Raw genomic sequence first — 19,193 nt, forward strand, 5'->3', positions numbered from 1 at the left:
TGGGATCGAGCCCTGCATCGGGCTCCTTGCTTGTCAGGAAGCCTGCTTCTCCCTCTCCCACTCCCCCTGCTTGTGTTCCCTCTCTCACTGTGTCTCACTCTGTCAAATAGCTTAATAAATAATCTAAAAAAAAACTATAAGAAAATAAAGTTTAAAATTGAGAAATCGAGACAAAGATAAAGTAAAAATTTTTTCTGCCCTTTTTTTTTTTTTAAATTTTATTTTTTATAAACATATATTTTTATCCCCAGGGGTACAGGTCTGTGAATCGCCAGGTTTACACACTTCACAGCACTCACCATAGCACATACCCTCCCCAATGTCAATAACCCCACCCCCCCTCTCCCAACCCCCCTCCCCCATCAACCCTCAGTTTGTTTTGTGAGATTAAGAGTCACTTATGGTTTGTCTCCCTCCCAATCCCATCTTGTTTCATTTACTCTTCTCCTACCCCCTTAACCCCCCATGTTGCATCTCCTCTCCCTCATATCAGGGAGATCATATGATAGTTGTCTTTCTCCGATTGACTTATTTCGCTAAGCATGATACCCTCTAGTTCCATCCACGTCGTCGCAAATGGCAAGATTTCATTTCTTTTGATGGCTGCATAGTATTCCATTGTGTATATATACCACATCTTTATCCATTCGTCTGTTGATGGACATCTAGGTTCTTTCCATTTTTCTGCCTTTTTGAAGTGATTGAGTAGGAATATTAGTTGTCAAAAATTCTCTGTTGATTTTATGGTGCCCTAAAAGGTTCTGGTTTTTAGCTGAAGTGCAGTTTTTACTAACTATTCAAAGTCCCTTATTGTTTCTCTAAACTGTTCTGTTTAAGGGCTGGTCTAAAATCGGTTACTTGGATACATACAAGCCTGAACTTTAAAACTGTTGAAGTCTCTTTGCTAGTACATATGTAAAAGAGCCATGGGAGTATGGAGAAGCAGAATAAGTATAAGAAAGAAAGAAACCGTAGAATTTTCTCAACCAGACCCTAGAATGTAAGTTTCATAATAAGGGCAAGCATATTTTGTTTAGTGCTATGTCCTCAGCATCTAGAACAGTGTCCCTCCGTTGTGTTGAATGAGTAATCAGTCCACCCAAAGTAAAACACTAAATAAGTCTGTTACAGAACTAACCTGAGTTTGAAAAATTAACGATTGTTAGTGGGAAATGTGTTACCTTTTAACATGTAAGGTGCTGGAGAGTGTCTTGGGTTTGTTGAGTTGCTTATCTAAATAATGACAGCAGTAGGGGTGCCTGGGTGGCTCAGGGTTAAAGCTTCTGCCTTTGGCTCAGGTCATGATCCCAGGAGCCTGGGATAGAGCCCCACATCCAGCTCTCTGCTCAGTAGGGAGCCTGCTTCCTCCTCTCTCTCTGCCTCCTTCTCTGCCTACTTGGGATCTCTGTCAAATAAATAAATAAAATCTTAAAAAAAAATGACAGCAGTAGTTCCACATGCAGATGTGAAAAAATTAGTCTTTAGATACTTTCAACTCAAAATTACTTCCCCCAAAATGACTTGTTTAGGGCTAATTTGTTTTGTTTTGTTTTTTTAAGATTTTATTTATTTATTTGAGAGGGAGAGAGAATGAGAGGGGAGAGATGTCAGTGGGAGAAGCAGACTCCCTGCTGATGTGGAATTTGATCCCAGGACTCCAGGATCATGACCTGAGCCAAAGGCAGTCGCTTAACCAACTGAACCACCCAGGCGCCCCTTTTTTCGTATTTTTTTTAGCAGTTCTTAGCATCAGTCCAGATAACTGGCTTCATTTTTTTTTCTTTTCAATTTACATGACAAGTAAATTTCCAGAGCTCCCCAATTTGTAAAAATGCCAGTTTTAATGTACCCAAAGTTTTACCAGTTTTGGGTTGTTTTTTTTTTTTTTTAAGATTTTATTTTTTTATTTGTCAGAGGGAGAGAATGTGTAAAAGCAAGGGAACAGCAGGATGAGGGAGAAGCAGACTCTCTGCTGAGTCTATCCTAGGACCCTGAGATCTGACCTGAGGCAAAGGCAGACTCCCAACTCACCCATGCCCCCCAGGTGTCCCTAGTTTCGGCTTTCGATGTATATTTTATGTCCTTTTATTAAGCAGATTTTGTGATTTGTGTTTTATTCTTCAGTTAGAAAAATGCATTCTTTTAATAAGCATTTCTAGAGATTACTTAAACCGAAACACCTTTAGTGTCTAGGAAGTCAGAGGCACAGAAAAAGCTTCCCAGTGAGTAATTAAACTTTGCTATTAAACTTTAAAAACCAAGCCCTCAACATTGTTGATAGCATTGTTGGCAGATTGGCCCACAAATACCCTGAACGATTCAACTTAGGGTGCATATGCCCTTGGGAAACTTTTTCTGCCCTACTAAATAATCTTGTAGTCATTCATTTTATATACTTTAGGCTTATGGAAGTGATTTTTGTAAAGATCTTTATTTTTTAAGATTTTATTTGTCAGAGAGAGGGTGCATGCTTAGGGTGCACACAAGCAGGGAGAATGGCAGAAGGAGAAGCAGGCTCCCTGCTGAGCAAGAAGCCTGATGCCAGACTCAGTCTCAGCACCCTGGGATCACGACCTGAGCCAAAGGCAGACCCCTTGATGATTGAGCTACCCAAGCGCCCCGAATCTTTAACTTCTGTAATAGAAAATTTTGACTATAAATAGAAGTAGAATTGTATAAGGAACTTCATGTACCCATACACCAGCTTCAGTAAATCTTGACCACAATGCTACCTTATTTATAATCACTTAGCATCCATTTTTGGTATTTTGAAGCAAATTTTAACTCTTGGACCTATCTGATAGGATGAACCTTGAAACAATATAAAATAGTAAAGACCAATTACTCCCAGGCAAAGTAGAATAAGATCTGGAAGTCATTGTTATATAAGGCAGATTGTTTTTCATAGTTTGGTACTTCCTTAACATATTTTGGTGTCATATTTGTTTTTCTGTACAGTGATTCTCAATAAATGCTCATGACTTGAGAACCTCAGATCGTCCTCTGAGTATTCCCAGAACTCTTCAGATCTGTTTTAGAGATGTGCACAGTTTTATAAACTGTGTTTTAACAAGTCTGAAGAAACTAGTATGTCTCTGAGGCTATTCAGTGAAAAGAGAGAGTGGAGTAGTTATAAATGCATCATTTGGAGGATGTAACCAATGAACACAGAGAAAGCGCATGATAATAAACGAAACCTTAAAACAGATATTTTTTGTTACTGTACCAGGGGATTAACCACAAACATCAAGCAGAGTCCCAGATTCTCTATCACTGGAAATATTTTTTAAACTGATGAATTTTACCTTGATGTACAGGTGGCAAGACAGATGACTTACTGAAATACTTTTTAGTTTGATGATTCTCACTCATTAAGGGAACTTGTAAAAGCAGTTGGTGTTTTATTTTGACTCATATACAGTAAAACATTGTGAATCTTTATTGTCCCATAGACATTACTAGTCTGTAAGATCAAAAAATATAGGCATATATATTAATGTATTTGGGTAATGTAATTTGTAAAATTTCCACATTTTGGTTTTCATGGTTTTTTTTTCCTTTTATGGTATTTATTGTAGTGTTTGGAATAATGAAATTTAACTAATACCAAAATTAAGAAATAGAAAAAGAAGGCTGATTGGAGAAAGTAAAGAGAATTCACAGTAAAAGTTAACAAAGAATTTCTCTTCAAAAACTGATTTGTTTGAGGTGCCTGGGTGACTCAGTGGGTTAAGCGGCTGCCTTTGGCTCAGGTCATGATCCCAGGGTCCTGGGATCATCAGGCTCCCTGCTCCGCAGAGAGCCTGCTTCCTCTCCCTCTGCCTGCCTCTCTGCCTACTTGTGCTGTCTGTCTCTGTCAAATAAATAAAATCTTTTTTTTTAAAAGGTGATTTAGGGACACCTGGGTGGCTCAGTTGGTTAAGCCGCTGCCTTCGGCTCAGGTCATGATCCCGGGTCCTGGGATCGAGACCCACAAGGGGCTCCTTGCTTAGCAGGGAGCCTGCTTCTCTCTCTCTCTGCCTCTCCCTCTGCTTGTGTGCTCTCCCTCTCTCTTTCTCTCTGACAAATAAACCAATAAAATCTTTTTTAAAAAAGTGATTTATTTTTTCATCTCTTTGGGAGTGGTACTGATGACTGAGATCATTCATTCACTCATTCATTCACTTCACAAGTACTTAGGACCTACTGTGTGCTGTGTTGGGGATACAGAAGTGAACACAGGTTTCTCCTTTAAGTGGTGGGAGCTAGCATTCTGATGTCAGAGACAAACAACTAAGTGAAAAATAATGTGATTTCAGGTCATAATTTAAGTTTCTAGGACCAAAAAAAGCATGGTTAGGTAACTTAGACTGTCTGAAACAGTGGTCCACGGTGGTTAGAGAAAACTGTTCTGATGAAGTGACATTTGAAGAGATAGAACTGTTAAGAAACTTAAGCCAGTCATTTCTGAGCAGGAATGAACTTCTATGTTGCTTCCTCACAAGACTTTTGGTGTTTTCCTACTTATTGTACATATGGCCAAACATACAAAATCCTTAGCCCAGTCTGCCTCTTCCTTGAATGAATAAATCCTTGAAAAATTCCTGTTTTTTTACCAGACTGATTTATTCATTGTTATCTCACTGTTTTCCTTCCCTAGCATGATTGTTGTTTTAGGTTACCTCTTTTTCTCTTGCTGAAGTAATTTTTTTCTTTTTTACACATTTAAATCCTGCCTGGCTTGCTACATTTGATTGTGTGAGCCTAAAGCCTTTTAGCCTCTGAACCCCAGTGTAGCGGCTGCTCTCCATCCTACTGAATAGGCATTCCTTACTTTTTCTTGTTTATATATGTGTTCTCTCCTCAATTAGCATTGTCTTTCTAGGGCAAGGACGTTTTTCTTTCTTTCTTTCTTTCTTTCTTTCTTTTTTTTTTTTTTTTTTTTTTAGATTTTATTTATTTGAGAGCCTGCGGATGCGAGAGCACAAACTGGGTGGAGGGAGAGAGAGAGAGAAGCATACTCCCCACTGAGCAGGGAACCCGATGCTGGGCCTGATTCCAGGACCCTGAAATTATGACCAAGCCAAAGGCAGTTGCTTAACCAACTGAGCCACCAAGGTGCCCCCAGGGACTTTTGTCTTAATGTTATCTAGATATCTTTGCATATCTTGGTTTGGGATGAATAAGAAAATATCTCATGCTATGTTCTTCAAAAACAATATTAAAAGCTAGAAGAGCTTTATTGTTCTTTATCCACTCAGGGAAAAATGGACTTGGGAGTGGAACACATAAATGGGAATGAGCAGTTAATACATGGGAAGTGGCAGAAAGCAGGAACTCATCTCTGCGCGCCCAGTGTGCCCGTTTTCCTCTTCACCCATCACTGTGTTGGACTTATTCATTTGAATGCCAGGATTGGAATTAGGAAAGAAATACCATAATTTCTACTTTAAGACATATGGCGTAACTTGAATGCGTACTCAGGTTTTATTATTTCAAGGCTTTTTCCATATTTTACTGGCTTTCTCTTGTTACTGAGCTGGGGCTGGAATCAAACGTTGAACATAGAAGAGATTTTACAAATAGGAAGGAAGTTAATGATGCAAGAAGTGAGACTCAAAGTGTGGGTGACTTGTGTTTTAGAAAGTGGCATTGGAGGGCATGTGGAAGGATTCGCGTGGTCAGCCAGGGCTTTGTATTTCCCATGCTCTGTCCTGCTGTCATGTCATTGTTTCACTTTTTCTCCAACTGGTGTGCATTCTTTTTAGTACTTTACCAATATCACTATCCTTCGATTCCTTGCTATTTTTGTACTGTGTCTAAATTATTGTTGTATTTTGATATCTTTCAACCTTTTCTTGAGACTCTTAAGAAATAGTGTAAGAAAACATAATAAAACAACACATGGGAAGAATGACTGTTTTAAACAAACTAAGCAGTATAAATAAATAAAAGAATTATGGGATCTCTGCTCAGCAGGGACCCCGCTTCCCCTCTCTCTTTGCCTGTCTCTCTGCCTACTTGTGATCTCTCTCTGTCAAATAAATAAATAAAATCTTAAAAAAAAAAAATTAAAACCAGGTTAGAGAAAAGTGAAACTATTGCTCTAATGAAAGTGGTTTTTAGAAAGTTAAAATTGTGAAGCAGTGGAGTATGTTTTTTGTTTTTTGTTTTTGTGGGGTTTGTTTTTATTTATCTTTTTTTTAAAGATTTTATTTATTATTTGACGGAGAGAGAGAGATCGCAAGTAGGCAGAGAGGCAGGCAGAGAGAGTGGGGAGAAGCAGGCTCCCCGCTGAGCAGAGAGCCGGATGTGGGGCTCAATCCCAGAACCCTGGGATCATGACCCGAGCCGAAGGCAGAGGCTTAACCCACTGAGCCACCCAGGTGCCCCTGTGGGGTTTGTTTTTAAATCATAAGTATGATAATAGAACTTATACTGTAATTCTCAAGTATTCTTCCTCATCTTCTCCCTCATTAAATTTCTCTCTGGCAGTATACTGTGATCTTACAGGTGGTACTGTTCTTTAAAAATACTTTTCTATTCTTTCTTTCTGTCTTTCTTTCTTAGGTTTTGTTTATTTGGGTGACTGGGTGGCTCACTTGGTTAAATGTCTGCCTTTGGCTCGGTCATGATCTCAGGGTCCTGGGATGGAACCCCACATGGTGCGGGGGGGGGGGGGGTCCTTGCTCAGCAGGGAGTCTGCTTCTCCTTCTCCCTAACTCTCTGCCTATTTGTGATGTCTCTCTCGGACAAATAAAATCTTCTAGAAAAATACCTTAAAGTATTTCCATTGTTAATAAATTGACTTAGGAAAGTCAGATTTGGGGTTCCTATATAATTTGTTAAAGAGGGGCTCCTAGAAGAATACTCGAGCTGTAACTCTATGGAGGAATATGTAAAACTGTCTGCTTGGAAAACTTAATTGGATAAAGCAAGCCTTTACTGAATGTAGTATTATATCTGTTCCATACTGGACACTGATTCTTAGATTTCCTATTGTTAAATCACCTTCAGCATGTCCAGAACAAAACATTTCCTTCACAGACCAACTCTTCCATTTGATTTAGTTATTTCTCTTGGTGGTGTCACTGTTTGCTCATGCTTGAAGTACTCCTGATCTTTTCCTCTCTGCACTTCATTTCCAGTTAGTTACTTGGTTAGTCAGTAGTTCCATTTAATTAGTTGATTGAGAGGATATTGAACTATATTAAGGACTGGATTTAAATTTTTACTCCGCTCCTGGCTGCTTAAAATCTTAGATTTGTGATCTTAGGACTTCTCTGAGCCTTGACTTCATTGTTGTAGAAAGGTGGTGGAACTGATGATTTCAGAGATCCTTCCCATCTTTAAAATGCTTTCATTCTTCTGTAGCATTCTGTTTTACCTCCATCACCTGCTTTCTCTCCCCCCCGCCTTTTTTTTTTTTTCCCCAGATTTGACCCTATGACTTTATTTCTGGCTTGTCTTAGTAGCCTGTTCTGCCCTTGACCTCTTTCTTCTTGTCAGTCCATCCAGTAATATGGTGTTAATGCTTCTAAAATACAGATTTCATCATATCCTATTTCTGCCCAAATAGTCACGCATTCTTCTTTGCCTTTAGAGAAAATTTTGCATATTGATACATGTTCAAAATTTTCAACAGTCTAGTCAGAATCTATTTGATTGGTGCAGCAGTCCTGAAATACTTGAGAAAAGAGAAGTTCAGAGAAATTAAATGAATTTCTCAGAGTTAAATGGATAATAAGATGTTAAGGGAGGTCTTCTGAGTTGCTGTGTAGCCAGTCTGTCCTTACTTTATTACTTTGACAATAAAGTTTTCAAGTAAAAGTGGAAAAAGCATAAAACATGAACATTTTCCATTATATATCATCCCCCATCCCAGACATAAAGCCTGTCAACAATTTAATGTACCTTTTTTACTCTCCTTTCTGTGTGTGTGTGTGTGCATGTGCAAGTTTTAACAAATGGTATTATGTTTGATTTTTTTTTTTCACTTGTCTTGGAGAAGTTTCCAAGTCAGTGGTCTGTATTTTTAAAATGTGCCTACATAATATTTTATAATATGGCTATTTCCTAAATTATTTATTCAGTGACTATGATTGTGTTAATAGTTTTTGGTTTTGGTGCACAGTCTGGCAATAAAATCTTTGCATGTGCATCTGTGTTATGTATTTGCAACTGTTATTTTAGTTTAATGTCTCCATTTTTTCCATTGAGAATATAAACTCCTTGATAGCAGGGATTATCATCTTACCCTGCTTTATAATTCACTTTAGGATCTAGCTCATTGATCTGAGTAAATATAACAAAGCAAGAATATTTGTAATTTTTGAAGTAGTTCTAATGCCCACTTTCTATCACTGCTTTATTCATTAACATATTACTGCCATTAGTTTATAACTGGCAGTACACTCAGATGTGTAGGTCAGCCTTTTGATTTGCTGTACTCAAATACCATATTTATTTGTTGATTTTGATGTATAATTTCTGCATGCCTCTGTTCTGTTACCTAATTTTTTTCCTCCAAAATCAAGTGGCTTTATTGATTTTTTTTTTAAGTTTTTTTTTTTTTTTTTTTAATTTATTTGACAGAGAGAGAGATCACAAGTAGACGGAGAGGCAGGCAGAGAGAGAGAGAGAGGGAAGCAGGCTTCTCGCTGAGCAGAGAGCCCGATGCGGGACTCGATCCCAGGACCCTGAGATCATGACCTGAGCCGAAGGCAGCGGCTTAACCCACTGAGCCACCCAGGCGCCCCAACTTTATTGATTTTTTTCCTGAGTATAAGAATACCACGACCAATATCAGACCAGCTTCACAGCAGTGTCTGTGCATGAATCTGAAAATCTGTACATGAAAAAAAATGGCATTTTATTATATTTTTCTTTGCTATCTATTTTCTCCATTTAGTATCAAGATGATAATTCCTAATGGCTAAGTAATGTGTTGTATGACTATTCCATAATTCAGTTAAAACCCTACGCTCTAAAACATCATTGTTTTGTCCATTTACCTTTGTGTACTTACTTCATTGTTTCTTCAAGTTCTTAGAAGTAGAATTCCTTAGTTAAATCATCACATTTATTTAGTAGTGATGAGTTCTATAAAACCTGGTCTTTTATGTAGGAGGGAAAAAATAAGAGAAACTATTCTCCTCATGAAGCTTAAAATCCAGTTTGAGGAGATAATGTTCATTTTTGAAATTTCAAAAGAACACTTAGAAAAGCACTTAATAGAATCAACTTTGTTAAACAGTAAAATGTAATACAAAATGCTAAGAGGTTGTAAGAGAAGTTTTCAGAATTAGACGACTTCACAAGGGAAATATATTTAGGATGGAGAAGACAAAAATGCAGAACTGAATTTTTCCAATTAAAAATAAACATTTTTCCCATTTACAATCTAAGAATTTAGATGTCTTTTAATTAAAATGCCATAAATAAACTTGTGGGATGAATGTAATTATGAAATAAATTACTACATTTAAAATTCAAAACCTCTCCCTTTGGCTTTCATTACAAATAGAGCCATTATAAGTTAAATAGCCAAACATATGTATTATGTTCTGTTTGAAGCTCATTTATTTTACAAGAGAAGCAGCAGCAAGTATCTGTGCACTGAGTGTTCAAAGCACTATTGAACCGTCAGTGATAAAGTCAGGATTGATGAGGCTTTTGAGGATTGGTCCATAATTGGTCATAGTGTGGTTCTATCATGGTTCCCTTTGTGGTGGCTTTTTAATTAGATGACTGCAGTCTTGAAGAGCCTTAACACGGACACACTTACCCTTCCCTCACTTTTACATTGGCAGGTAGTTGTGTTTACTTTGGCTTGCTTGTTCTTTTATTTTATTTTATTATTTTATTTTTTTTAAAGATTTATTTTTTTATTTTATTTTTTTTAAGATTCCATTTATTTATTTGACAGACAGAGATCACAAGTAGGCAGAGAGGCAGGCAGAGCGAGAGGAGGAAGCAGGCTCCCCGCCCAGCAGAGAGCCCGATGCGGGGCTCGATCCCAGAACCCTGGGACCATGACCCAAGCCGAAGGCAGAGGCTTTAACCCACTGAGCCACTCAGGCTCCCCATTGTTCTTTATTTTAAATATTCCCTGTGTGTATGACAGTGCCAGAGTATGTGTTTAGTTGCGATGGTATGGATAGAGAGGAAAATAGATGACTAGTATCTAGAATTCTGAAAATTTGTATATACCTACTGTCCTGCTAGATCCCCAAAGAATAAGCACTGGGGCTATTCCAGGCCAAAAGAAAAAAAATTATAGCTAGGCCCTTCCTCCTAGGATTTTGGTGCCTTGCAAATCTACTTTTGTAAGCTAGTCTAGACTGGAATGCTGCAGAGCTCATGGCCCAGGATAGTGTCAAGTCCAAGTGGTCTACCTTCTGGAGGAGAGTAGCATAAAATACTTAGGAAGGAAAGAAGTCCCAACAAGATCGATAATCCATGGAAGTGAAGACGACCTTCCCCTCCAGAACTCAGATCAGTTTTGTACTTGGTTGGATCTTGACCACACTTGCTTGTTAACCTCCGGGCCCACTATGCCACATGTCGTTTGTCCTTTTACCAGTTTGAGTCTTTCAACAAATATTTCTTAAACATCTTGTATACCAGGCAAACTACGTATAGATAAAACAAAAAAAACCACTTTGGTCTTTGTGGAGCTCACATTCTGGTGAGGTAGTAAAAATTTCCCCCTTGTGCAAATTGCCCTCCAAGGCATACATCCACCCTCCCCCTCTACATTTCACCCTCTTACCAAAACTCCACCCTTAACACCAGTGGTATAATTTTGAGTTGTGTCCTTTTTGGTGTTCCATTTTGTTCTTGACCCAAAGAGTTGGGTTTTTCCCTTTGGTTGGTTGTATGATGGAAGTTTAATGGTAAAGCAGAAGAAAAGCCTAGAATTCCTGCCAGTATGGGTGGGCAACAGTGATGTTTAGGTTAAACAGACAAGATTTATGCATTCCTTTTAGAGTTTTTGTTGTTGTTGTTGTTGTTGTTTTAAGATTTTATTTATTTATTTGACAGAGACACGGGAAGAGAGGAAACACAAGCAGGGGGAGTGGGAGATGGAGAAGCAGGCTTCCCGCTGAGCAGGGAGCCCTATGATGGGGCTTGATCTTAGATGACCCTGGGATCATGACCTGAGCCGAAGGCAGACACTTAATGACTGAGCCTCTCAGTTGCGCCCCTCCTTTTAGGTTTCTTTTTTTCATTTTTATTTTTTTAAAGATTTTCTTTCTTTCTTTGACAGAGATCACAGGTAGGCAGAGAGGCAGGCAGAAGGAGAGGAGGAAGCAGGCTCCCTGCTGAGCAGAGAGCGTGATGCAGGGTTCGGTCCCAGGACCCTGGGATCATGACCTGAGCCAAGGCAGAGGCTTTAACCCACTGAGCCACCCAGGTGCCCTCCTTTTAGGTTTTTATTGAGAACAGATTGGAAATCTAGTTAAACAGGGAATAAAGATAAGGGAGTTAACTGGAGGAAAGGCAGTTAGACAACTGCTTTGGGTATCTGTGATGTGTCAGAACACTCGTATAGCATGGTAAAACAGAAGGGGTGTTAGACCTAGAAATCAGTGTAACCAGATTTCCCAGTAAGTATCTGGAATAAATGTCTTTCTGGGCTTTGGTTCCTTTGTCTGTAGATTAGGAATAAAACTAGATCAGTGAGTGGTTCCTAACACTGTACATTAAAAACACCTGGGAGGCTTTTACAGCTCTGTCTTTGGAGGGTAGGCTTGGACCTATTTTCAAAAGCTTGTATCAGTATTATTACCCCGGGTCTAGGTTAAAAACCACTGTATTGGATCAGTGGCATTCCCAACTGGCATCATAACATTTTAGGAAATGAGTGTAGCTTCCCATTACCATCTCTAACTATAGAAATACATGTGTAGAGGGAGTTGTTGGAGAGAATATTAAGATACCAATTAAGAGACACACTTGCTGGGGCAGCTGGTTGGCTTCTGTTGGTAGAGCGTGCAACTCTTGGTCATGAGGTCATGAGTTTAAACCCCACTTGGGGCATGGAGCCTACACACACACACACACACACACACACACAGTCTGGTGTAGCAAAGATGGTAACAATGTACTTTGCAACTCTTTCATTACTATCTTACTTTCCTGCATATTTTAGGAGCATTACATTTTAACTTCTTAAAAATGTTGCTTAATAAGCAGTTTTGAATTTTCACACATCAGCAGCAAGTTTCAGTTGCTGCTTAATATCACTGGAAGACTTAATTATAATTATCCATAGACTCATGAGAGGAAGGAGTGGGGCCTGGAAGAATCTCAGCATACTCAGCAGCAGTGATAATGAGAGCCATTAGTAGGATGATGACTTATAATACTGGTGAATATTCCTTACTATTCCCAAAGGATAACTTTGAAGACATTGTCTATATTCCCGCATTCATTCTTTTATGTAATTAGTAACCCAGGTAATAGAGTTTAACGGAAAAGCTTTTTTTTTTTTTTAAGATAATCATAAAATGAGTTGGAAAGAGGAAGCTACTTTAGCAGTTCAGTTCTTTGCTCAGTGTCTTAGAAAAATGTTGTCTAAACTGTACTGAGATCTTCCAGTTATCTGGGAATTCACTAACTCTTCAGGAAGCGTATTCTGTCTTTGGAAAGCTTTGATCATTAGAAAGTTGGTGGGGTTTTTTGTTTATGTTTATAATTTGAGAGAAAGTTAAAATCCGACTCTGAAGTCCCTTGGAGCAATATTAAGATCTATTTTTGCTTCATGTTGAAAAGTTCTTTAGTTGATTGGGGTCTAGGTTCACATTTTGATTTTTCTTGGCTAATTGCATCTGTCCTCCGGCTTTTTTTGTATAGCTTGGTTTTGAAACACTTGGTCTAACTTATTTATATCCCTTTGAAATGTGTAGCACAGAATGTATCTTTTGGAAGAGAGGTGTTTGCCAGCCTTCAGCAAGAGATTCTTACTTTGTTCATACTATGTCCTGTAAGTTAATTTATCTCAATCTTGCCACATTATAACTCTTATTCTTGACTAGTGTTTTCAAATTTGTCTTAATTTTCTGCTCATAGCTATTTGTAAATTTGTCTTCTTATATATAAGACTTCATATTTTTGAGAAATTTTACCTGATCTATCAATTCTTTTGAATCTTAAAAATTTTTTTGAAGTTTATTTATTTTTATTTTTTTATCTTATTTATTTTTTTAAAAAGATTTTTATTTAATTATTTGACAGAGATCACAAGTAGGCAGAGAGGCAGGCAAAGAGAGGAGGAAGCAGGCTCCCTGCGGAGCAGAGAGCCCAATGTGGGGCTTGATCCCAGGACCCTCGGATCATGACCCGAGCTGAAGGCAGAGCCTTTAACCCACTGAGCCACCCAGGCGCCCCATTGAAGTTTATTTATTTTTAAGTAATCTCTACATATAACTTGGGTCTCAAACTCATAACCCCGAAATCAAGAGTCACATGCTCTTCCAACTAAGCTAACCAGGTGCCCCAATTCTTTTGAATCTTAGTCCAGTGAATTCACTTTTTTTTTTTTTTTGCTTGGGATATTGTACAAAATAGACTTTCATATCCTTTGTTGTATCTAGGTTGTTGGCCAAAAAGTTAAGACAGAGTCATTTCTAGGTACTTAGATAACAAAGCTTAAGGCCCAGACCAATGTGCCAGTGATTATCCTATTCTGTTTTTTGCTGCTAGAAACATTCCTCTGCTCCCATCATAATGGGAGGGTTACTGTTTTATTAAACCTCTTAACTGTGTTCAGAGACACAATTATGGTTAATTAATTATTTCCCCTCTTCTAAATGTCAACTCCATGAGGTCAGAGACTGTATGTATCTGTGTCAGTTAGCTCTGTGTCCCTACCACATGGCACAGATGGGTACACAGTTAACTGAATGAATGACTTTACTACTATAATGTTTGTTGTACTTTATGCATAGTTTGTATAACAAAACCAAAGGCCATATTTATTATACCTTTTCAAATTATTGTATTCTCTTTTTACCAACCTTTGAGCAATTCTGAGACATTGTATTTGATAGGATAGCATACTTGCAGTTGGAAAATCTGTTTTACTTGGATCTCCATTAATCACATCTGTAAATATCTTTGCATCCAGCCCAATTTTTTCCCCTCAATTTTCCTCTTAAATGATTTCCTGAAATATCTTATCAGTTGCCCAGATAATGTAAAAATGGGTGGATTTTTAGGAATTTTGGTCTCAGGAGAAAACCTAATTTGGTAAATAATGTCTAATTGGAATTCTAAGTAGGAGGATGCTAGATTCAATGGGAGTATATTTAATATCCCTGATACATGCTTGTAAATAGGATTTTAGTTTTTTGTGAAGTTATATTGGGTGTTAATAAATTTCTTTTTGCTAGTTCACCTAGAGTCTTATCTGGAATCCTTATCAAGTTTAGTGGTCTAATGTTTGTGAACTCCATCTTTATTTGAAAATCAGAATGTTCAAAGAATATTGATATAATTCAGAAATTTGATTTATATATTCTTTTAATTTTAAACTAATGTTATCTTTTCTGTGTTAATAGGTTAAGTGAAATTTGATTTGATAAAGAAGCCGGAAGCTTTTTCAGATTTTTACAGTTTTTCTTGTCTGTCTGTTCTTAAGTACGAAAGTAATCACTGTTGCCATCTGTTGATAGACAGAATTGATGTGGATTTTTTTCTGACATCAGCTTTTATGCTTGTCTATGAAATTTTGTAATTTGAAAGTCCATAAATAAAGAAGCATCTGTAAGACTTAATATGTATTTTGAAGAGAACTGTGGTGGTTAATGAAGTTTTGAAAAATGTGTTTACTGTTTCAATAATATGTCTTTTTTCCACCCCCCAGAGAATGGATCTTGGAGAATGTCTGAAAGTTCATGACCTGGCTTTAAGAGCAGATTATGAAATTGCGTCCAAAGAACAAGATTTTTTCTTTGAACTTGATGTATGTAATTTTTCTTTAATGGGTTAGATTGTTTTTTTATAGTAAGTGTTTTGAGTATGGATTAATAATCTCTAAAGGAAAAGGCTCTTAGCAAGTTATCTTCTTTGTGTTTATTTGAAGGTCAGTACTAAAGTAAGATCGTGAATTTTCTTGACTAACAATATATTTTTTTAAAGATTTTATTTTATTTTATTTTATTTTATTTTATTTATTTATTTATTTATTTGACAGACAAAGATCATAAGCAGGCAGAGAGAGGAGGGGAAGCAGGCTCCCTGCTGAACAGAGAGCCCGATGGGAGGCTCGATCCCAGGACCCTGGGATCATGACCTGAGCTGAAGGCAGAGGCTTTAACCCACTGAGCCACCCAGGCGCCCCTTGACTAACAATATTTTTTTAAAAATATAAGGTGAAACTGGGTAGTTTAAGAAAATGTGTAAAAATCCTTGCAGTACATATAATCTTTTGAAAAACTGTTCCAGTAAAGTTGTGATGATTAAGGAAACCTCAATTTAAGCACATGTAAACAACAAATTTCTAATGTATTTTAGGCCCTTCAATAATCTACAGAACTTTTACATTCATTTTTGTTTGTATCTATGAATATGTATAGAGGGAGAGAGGATATTGAGTACAGTGTTTTTTATGTAAAACTGATAGGAGAAATATTAAAAGGTACCATTTACATACCTTAAAGGCCCAAGATCTGATTTATTTATACAAACAGAATCATTTGTTATAAAAATAGGGAAACTTTTTTTTATATTTATATAAAACTTACCAGTTAGTATTACATGAAAGATACTAATGAGCACGCATCTTATGATACTTTTTACAGTAAGGTGTAATAGATATATTACTTGGTTTGGAAGGTAAAGCAGTCAAGAGGCACCTCCATCTACTTCTCTCCTAAGGATTTCTGCTAATAGAAATGAAAATTAGGAGTGCCTGGGTGGCTTAGTCAGTTAAGTGTCCTACTTGGTTTAGGCTCAGATCATGATCTCAGGGTTGTGAGATCAAGTCCTGCATTGGGTTCCATGCTGGTTGTGGAGCCTGCTTAAGATTCTCTCTCCCTCTCATTCTCTACCTGCCCATGTGCATTCTCTCTCTCTGTCAAACAAAACAAAAAAACAATATCTATGTAAACATAATTTAATATGGGACTGGAACAGTTGGGGGCGACATCTTAAATCAACTAGATTTTGATTTAATCTGGGCATAAAGCAGAAACCATCACTTAGATATAGGGATATGGATAATTAGGTCATTTTCCATATTTAACTGTTTTTCTTTTAGTGGTTGTGGGCCTTGCAGAATGTTTTAATAGTTGTCTCATATATCAGTGCTTTAAAAATTTCTAATGGGTTAATTCAAAAGGGTCTTTCTTGTTCTGAGGTGTTGAGAGTCTCTCATGGTTTCTCCTGGTATTTTTTACGACTTCATTTTATACACTTAGATCTTTGAAAGAAGTTAAATTTATGCTGGTCTAAGGAATTGAGGTACAGATTTAGCTTTATTTTTCCAGATAGCTACTTAGTTGACCTAACAGTACTGATGAGTACATCTTTTTCCTCTGACTGCTTTCAGATCCCCCTTTAATCTTCCCATAAGTAAATTTAAATAGACCTATCTTGTGAATTTAAAGGTGAATTTTAAATTAAAAGAGCTAAATAGCTTTTTTTTTTTTTTTTAAGATTTTTATTTATTTGAGAGAGCCCACACACACATGAGCAGGGTGGGTGGGGAGGGGCGGCGGGGGGTGCTGGTTGTAGAGAAGCAGACTTCCTGCTGAACAGGGAACCTGACATGGGGCTCCATCTCAGGACTCAAGGATAATGACCTGAGTGACAGGCGGACGCTTAACCAACTGAGCCACCCATTTGTCCCTAAATACCTGTTTCTTTATCATTACAGATAAGAGCTTTTAAATGAACCTGTTGCTTTTTACTTCCAAGAAATTCCTAGAATCTGCTATGTGCTGAGATTTTATTTTTAATTAAACATTTGTATTTTAAATTAGTTCTCTTTCTGTACAGTAAGATATGAAAGTCCAAATTGCTTGACTTAGGAATAAACCTTAAAAGTTTACTTTTAAATGAATTACTATTTTATTATAGACATGCTAACATATGCCTGACAAATGTTTTTAATATATTTATTGAATTGGATTTTTACAATGTAGATGTTGCTAAAATTCTCACTGGTTTATTCTTTGAAAAAAAAGCAAGTTTTCCTGATTGTAACATTTTCATTTTGGAAAATCTGAGAAGCATGGAAAAACTAATTATTGAAAATTTTGCATATACTCAAGAAGAATTGCTAAAATTTTATGTATGCTCTCCTCTTTTTCTGTGCTTTTTTTTTTTTTTTTTTAAAGATTTTATTTATTTGACAGAGATCACAAGTAGGCAGAGAGGCAGGTAGAGAGAGAGAGGGAGGCAGGCTCCCCGCTGAGCAAAGAGCCGGATGCGGGATCCCAGGAGCCCAGGATCACAATCTGAGCCGAAGGCAGAGGCTTTAACCCACTGAGCCACCCAGGCGCCCCTTTTTTCGTGCTTTATTTTACAAGGATTTTATGGCATATGATACTGTGTAAAATGCTTTTTATTTACAAATCATGAACATTTTCTTGTATCATTAAGTATTAAACCTTTTTTTATTGGCTAAAGATCAAAATTTCTACATTACGTAGGTATTTAGGGTATTTACAACTATTAACCATAAAAATAACACTGTGAGGAACATCTTTGAATATTAAGCCTCCTGTATATCTGATTACTTTCTTAAAAGGTATTTCTGGAAGCAAAATTACTAAGTCAGGAGACATTTTTAAGTCTTTTGATACCAGTTACCACATTGTCTTTTTTAAACACTGTACTGACTCTAGCAGAGTATGAGAGTGGTAGTTTCCTTACAGTTTCACTTTTCTGGGAACTGTTTATATTTACTCTGCTAATTTAATACGTGATTAAGTTGTATTTTTGATTCATAATTGAACCTGCTTTTGTTTTTTTACTACCCTATTAGCACTTCAAAAAATAAAGTATGGGGTCCCTGGGTGGCTCTGTTGGTTAAGTGTCTGACTCTTGATCTCAGGGTTGTGAGTTCAGGCCTTGCATTGGGCTCCATGCTGGGTTTGGAGCCTCCTTTTAAAAAATAAGAAAATTATGTATAATTTTTGAGTAAAGATACTCCTCAATAAAGTTGATTTTTCTGGCAGTAATTTTCTTTTAAATTTTGCAGGCTATGGATCATCTTCAGTCATTCATTGCAGATTGTGATAGAAGAACAGAAGTGGCTAAGAAAAGATTAGCAGAAACTCAAGAAGAGATCAGTGCTGAAGTGGCAGCAAAGGTAAGAATTTCGGTTATTTCATTAGTACTACAAAATACTGTTTCAACTCTCTAATTCTAACTTTTTTTTTTTTTGTGATTTTTATTTATTTATTTGACAGGGAGAGAGAGATCACAAGTAGGCTGAGAGATAGGCGGAGAGAGAGGAGAAAGCAGGCTCTCTGCTGAGCAGAGAGCCCTGTGCAGGGCTAGATCCCAGGACCTGGAGATCATGATCTGAGCTGAAGGCAGAGGCTTAACCCACTGAACCACCCAGGTGCCCCTAATTCTAACTTTTTATTTTGAAATAATTACATCCACAGATTGCAAAGACATATGTAGGGAATTCTCTGAGCTCTTCCTCTAGCCTCCCCTAATGTTCACATTTTATATGGCTACAGTACACAAGGAATGGATACTGGTCCAATTGTGACATTTTACTCAGATTTTTTTTTTTTAAGATTTTATTTATTTATTTGACAGACAGAGATCACAAGTAGGCAGAGAGGCAGGCAGAGAGAGAGGAGGAAGCAGGCTCCCTGCCAAGCAGAGACCCCAGTGTGGGGCTTGATCCCAGGAGCCTGGGATCATGACCTGAGCCGAAGGCAGAGACTTTAACCCACTGAGCCATCCAGGCACCCCATTTTACTCAAATTTTACCAGTTGTGTGTGCACTTGTGTATGTGTATATATAGCTCGGTGCAGTTTTATCACACTTGTAAGTAACTTGGGTAGTTACTACCATAGTTAAGTTACTTCACTATAACATCACGATGAGAGTCCCTCATGTTACCTTTCTAGAGCCACATCTATTTCCCCTTTCCCCTGTCTTCTGGAAACCACTAATGTATTCTCTGGCTCTATAATTATGTTATTTTACTGAATATTACATAAATGGAATCAGGTAACCT

At 37.4% G+C, this 19,193-nt stretch overlaps 1 protein-coding gene across 10 annotated transcripts in view; it reads left to right on the plus strand.

The window, feature by feature from the left end:
* LUC7L2 (LUC7 like 2, pre-mRNA splicing factor) overlaps positions 1 to 19,193 on the plus strand; it is a 63,070-nt gene that overhangs the window by 19,998 nt on the left and 23,879 nt on the right. For 6 of the 10 annotated variants that reach the window (XM_047695606.1, XM_047695609.1, XM_047695608.1 and 3 more), the window contains 2 exons: positions 14,852 to 14,950; positions 18,194 to 18,304. In XM_047695606.1, the coding sequence (XP_047551562.1) occupies positions 14,852 to 14,950; positions 18,194 to 18,304 (210 nt within the window). Of the gene's footprint in view, positions 1 to 1,247; positions 1,250 to 12,893; positions 12,971 to 14,851; positions 14,951 to 18,193; positions 18,305 to 19,193 lie in introns of all 10 variants that reach the window. The other 4 variants (XM_047695604.1, XM_047695607.1, XM_047695612.1 and 1 more) reach the window with 1 other exon arrangement.

This window comes from Lutra lutra, chromosome 11 (genome assembly GCF_902655055.1).
Source record: "Lutra lutra chromosome 11, mLutLut1.2, whole genome shotgun sequence".
In the NCBI taxonomy this organism is placed as follows: Eukaryota; Metazoa; Chordata; class Mammalia; order Carnivora; family Mustelidae; genus Lutra; species Lutra lutra.